At 41.7% G+C, this 5,360-nt stretch overlaps 2 protein-coding genes across 2 annotated transcripts in view; both read left to right on the forward strand.

Annotated features, from left to right (window-relative positions):
* gpr84 (G protein-coupled receptor 84) overlaps positions 1-5,360 on the forward strand; it is a 20,626-nt gene that overhangs the window by 5,436 nt on the left and 9,830 nt on the right. The window lies entirely within an intron of this gene.
* Positions 3,792-5,360, forward strand: part of LOC107837889 (RNA-directed DNA polymerase from mobile element jockey-like) — a 2,150-nt gene continuing 581 nt past the window's right edge. The window contains exon 1 of the mRNA XM_016678573.1: positions 3,792-5,010. Coding sequence (XP_016534059.1) covers positions 3,826-5,010 — 1,185 coding nt within the window. The 5' untranslated portion in view covers positions 3,792-3,825. The remainder of the gene's footprint in view (positions 5,011-5,360) is intronic.

Here is a 5,360-nt window from a genome sequence, read left to right on the forward strand (position 1 = left end):
AGAACAACAATATCCCTCAATGCTGAGGCATCTTCTGCTGTTTTGATTGAGCAAAGTAGGAGGGAAGACCGCTCCAAGATGGCCGCCGTATTTCCTGCGCCGGAGTGGTCCATGAGGCGTCTATGCTTATATTATGTCTATGGTTGATTCCACCAACTTTAAGAGGTTTGCCCACATTTCCCAGAATGCTGTGCGGTTCTGGATCAAAGGTCTTTGATCAAGTAAAAAAATAAAATAAAATAAATAAATAAATTTAAAAAAAAAAGCTGATTTTAAATCACAGCTCCATCACTTGTATTCTTATATCTCATAGATACCTGCATCTATTTTGAAGTATAAATTTAGGTCACACTTTACAATTCAATGTGCAGATATCTTTGTACACCACTATATGTTGTTTATTGTGTAATAAATTGTATTTTTTTAAGAGGTTAACTGTGTCGTGACGTCATTCGGGATAAGTAGGAAAAGCAGGTTGCTTTGCAGGGACGGCTGGTAAGTGGGCTGTTAGGGAGGGCTAAGCCCTCCCTGACATTTCCAATAAAGTTGTTAAGATAAACAACTTAAAAGTTACTTAAAAATAAATACATTTTATAAATAATGTATCACATTTTGTTAAATTTTCAACAAACCTGGTGTCAAACCCCCTGGGGAAAATCCCTGGGTCTTTCCGAACAGTGATGTTGTAACACGTTACTGACCTCGGACCACGTAATCTAACGCGTTGCTATTTCAAATCTAGTAGTCAGACAACAGTTACTTATCGAAATCAGTTTTAGTTACTGTGCGTTACTATCTTCTTTTGGAATTTAATTGTCTTGTCGAGTGGCCGACGCCTCTGCGACAGTATCAACAGCGACAACAATGGAGGGAAGAGGGAGATGTGCATCATGTTGATGTAAAAACAGGAACTATTTCGAGTTTCTGTCACCAAGTCCGATTATTATAAGTGGCTTTGGGTTTTTATTTATTTATTTATTTATTTATTTATTTAAAGTCGCTTGCAAATTTAATGAGTCGCGGGTTGCACCTTTTTGGGCTCGTTTTTGAACGTGAAGTTACTCATTTGGGATTGGAAATAAGCAGAGACTCACAATAAATCCCCGAATTTGTCTCTCCTGTCCACCATTTCCCGGATGATCCGTCACGCTGTGTCTTTGTTAATGTCAAGTTAATATTTTACTTGTGAATTACGTTGAGCTATTCAGAAAATTGCACACACTGGGGAAGAGCCATTTTACACAAATTGACATTTATGTTTTTTTGTTCAAAATGGCGGCCGTGCGACATATGGGTGTGTCTCGTACTGGAAAAGAGGTTCGAATTAAGAGCGAAATCTACATTTATAGAACTGGTGAAGGGAAAGTGATAGTGGAGGATGAGTTTTTGAGTTTCATTGTTACGAAAATGAGAACTTTATCTCAGGAGGAAATCGTATTATTGGCCTCAAGCAATTTCTCCTCTGATTGGATTGAGGAATCAAAGCGTCAATTGTTTGAGCTGTGCACGACTTCGATTCGCTGCATCAAACATAAAGGACCTCAAAAGGATCTTAACAACATAAAGGACTGTATCAGGGTGCTCAACGAGTGTGGCGAAAACATTCCGAGATTCGTTTCGCACTATCTGGATGTACTCCCGCCAGTTGGTTTCGGCAATATGGATGCCTCTGCTCTACTTAGCAGGATGGAGCAGGTGAGCCTGGAGGTCTCTCGCTTAAGGAAAGTCATGGAATCTCAAGCCATTGTGAATGAGAATCTCGAAGCGGTCGCCGCAACTCTGGATCGCCGGCTGACGCAGTTGAGAAATATGACTCGACGAGGCAAGCGAATCGGACCAGGGTAGGAGCGCATGGCGAGGAAGTGGTACAGGAGGTGAGGACCTCTGCTCACCACCCACAAGTGCAGCTGTTGGAGGACCTGCCGAAATCACCGCCATGGACCAAAGTGGTAAAGAAAGGGATTAAAAAGCCACGTCAAGATCGGAATACAGAGGTTAAGCCCAGGATTGGGGATTTTAAAGAAGTCCCGTCACGAAAACAGCGCCAGAAGCTGGCAATAACCGGAACCAGTGTGGATAATAACATCCCAGTGGTCAAAACTAGGGTGGTGAGTGTTTTTGCAACTCGATTTGCACCCGATCTTGAAACGGATACCTTACGCTCGTATCTGGCTGATAAACTGAGGAAGTCCGTGACATGCCGTAAAATTGAATCCATTCAGAAAAGATTCAGCTCGTTTCATGTTACTGTTGAATGCGAAGATATGATGGATTTGTTTGACCCACAACTATGGCCAGCTGGTGTCTTTGTTCGTCGCTTCTTCGAGGCCCGTAGGTCCAGAGAACCCGAGGAAAGGTCTTCTGGTGAGTCTCTGAAGCGTGTGGTGCCCACTGTGTCCGATGCGCGGTTAGAGAGTCCGTGAGCTATCGAGTCAATATTGGTAGATGGACATAAATATTGTCTCTTACAATGCAAGAGGATTGCCTGTTGGGACTAAGGAGTCGGATAAGCTACGCCGTCTAACTGTAAATACTTTATTGGCGAACTGTGACGTCTTGTGTGTTCAAGAGACTTTCTTACCAAAACAGGATTTGGAAGGACTCAACTTTCTACATGAAGACTTTTATGGTGTGGGTGAATCTACTACTGATCTGACAGATGGAATAGTTCATGGTAGAATACCTGGTGGGGTTGCTATTTTATGGAATAAAAAGTATGATCCGTTGGTTAAAGTGCTCAGATTAAACGTCGATTGGGCCATTGGAATTGAGTTTAATGAAAATGACCGGAGGGTGATAATTCTTAATATTTACACACCGTACGAATGCCACAGGAATGAGGAGGAATATCTTCTTAGGTTATCTCATATTATGTCTGTTATTCAGGAAAATGATTCATCCTGTTTCTTAATTGTGGGGGACATGAATGCAGATATTTCTGATGAAGGTTCAATATTTGCAAATCATCTGATGCAATTCTGCCTTGATAATGGTCTGGTGTTATCTAGTAAGGTGTTTCTACCTGAGAACAGCTTCACATATGTCAGTGAAGCATGGGGCACAACCTCGTGGTTAGATCACTGTATTTGTACACCTGATTCTCATCAATCTATCAAATCTATGAGTATAAATTACGGGCTCTCGACCTGTGATCACATGCCACTCTCAATTTCTGTAACTTTTGGTAACCTGCCAGCTGTTCAGTCTGTTCACAGGAGCATGAATGATAGAAAACTAGACTGGTCTAAAGTTACGGAAAATGACCTGAATGTGTATTTACATCAAACTGAGATCCAGCTGGGTTGCATTGAGCTGCCAAAAGATGCAGTAGCGTGTAGTGATAGTAACTGTAAGGATCCCCTGCATGGTATACAGCTATGCAACTTGTATGAAAATATTGTGAAGTCTCTACGTGGCTCCAGTAGGGCATTGTATAAGATCAAGCTGCAGAAAGCAAGAACAGGTTGGAATGAACATGTGAAGGAGCTTCATGTTGAAGCCAGGCGGGCCTTTAAGGCTTGGGTTGAGGGAGGCAGACAAAAGCAAGGTCTTCTCTTCCAGTATAAAAAACAAGCAAATGCGAAATTTAAATATGCTTTACGCTTCATAAAAACACATGAGAATAAAATGAAGTCTAATCTGCTTGCAAGGAAAATGCAAAATAGATCCTCAAATGATTTCTGGAAGGAGATAAAGATTACAAATAATTTTCAAATAAGTCTGCCAACTAATATTGATGATGCTAGTGGGGCAGAAGAAGTTACTCGGTTGTGGGAGAAGCATTGTTATGATTTATTTAACTGTGTTAAAAGCGCCCAGTTAAGGATGGACAGCATTGCACATGATGAAGACGTGAATGTGTCAGTTCATGAAACATATGATGCAGTCATGAGTCAAAAGAATAATAAGGCCTGTGGTATGGATGAGATTTCTGCAGAGCACTTAAAATTCTCAAGCAAAAAACTTTTTCCTTTGCTTGCCTTGTGTTTTAATGCTTTTGTAGTTCATGGTATTTTACCTGATTCACTTTTAGCTGTTATATTAGTTCCTATTTTAAAAGATAAAGCCGGCAAAATAAATAATAGGGATAATTATCGACCCATAGCTTTAGCCAGTGTATTATCCAAGGTTCTGGAGAAGATTATATTGAATAAGATTGAGCTTTTTCTTCTTACCTCTGAAAACCAATTTGGTTTTAAATCGCAGCATGGCCCTGATATGTGTATATTTGCTCTGAAAGAGATTTTAGATTTGTATAACAGACATAATTCTACAATTTTTATGTGTTTTATTGATGCCTCAAAGGCTTTTGATCGGGTTAATCATGACAAGTTATTTCACAAGCTACATAACAGAGGGGTTCCTGGATCTATTGTCAGGATTTTATCTTTTTGGTACACGCATCAGCTGATGTATGTAAGATGGGGTAATTGTGTGTCAGCCCCTTTTAAAATAAGTAATGGGATTAGACAGGGTAGCATCTTGTCTCCTCTTCTGTTTAATGTATACATGGATGATTTATCAAATTGGTTGCAACAATGTGGGACAGGCTGTGTTGTTGGTGGGACTATAATTAACCATCTTATGTATGCCGATGATTTAGTTATTTTCAGTCCTTGTAGTGCTGGTCTTCAACAACTACTGAGGACCTGCTCAAACTACGGTCAGGAGTATGACATTCAGTACAATGCACTGAAGAGTAATATTATGATTGTAAGGACCAAGGAGGATCAGAAGTTGGTACTTCCAGATTTCTTCTTATCGGGTGTTGTTCTTAGAATTTGTACTGCTGTGAAATATCTGGGTCACTATATAACTGATGATTTAACCGATGACATGGACATCAATAGACAACGGCGTTTAGTGTATGCACAAGCTAACATGCTGTTACGTAAGTTTCGGATGTGTTCTGTCCCAGTCAAAGTGGCTCTCTTTAAGGCATTCTGTACCCCACTGTATACTGCTCACCTCTGGAGGCAGTATAGACAAAGTACTCTACAGAAGCTTAAGGTAGCCGGGAGTAACTATGACTCTCTTAAGGTGAGTCATGGATGCTCTGGGGGTACGGTTACTCGGCCTCCCCTGGCCTGGGCCAAAGGCAGACCTCGGTCTGCTGGAGATTCAGTTGTCAGGGTGACGGCGTACAACATCCCATATCCGCAGCGACCTCCCCGGATTCGTCTGGGTTGAATGGTTGCACAGCCTCCCCGGGGTATTCTGTGGCTCGCCGTAGGGGTCCTGGAGTAGGAAGCCGTTAAGTACCGCTCCCGAGGGAGCGCGGAAAAGCACGGATACAGCCGCTCCAGGTCTTACCTTGAGGGGCTCCTTGGCCAAGTAAAGGGGGGTAGCAGTTGGGCCTG

Source organism: Poecilia formosa, unplaced genomic scaffold, assembly GCF_000485575.1.
Source record: "Poecilia formosa unplaced genomic scaffold, Poecilia_formosa-5.1.2 Scaffold186, whole genome shotgun sequence".
NCBI lineage: Eukaryota > Metazoa > Chordata > Actinopteri > Cyprinodontiformes > Poeciliidae > Poecilia > Poecilia formosa.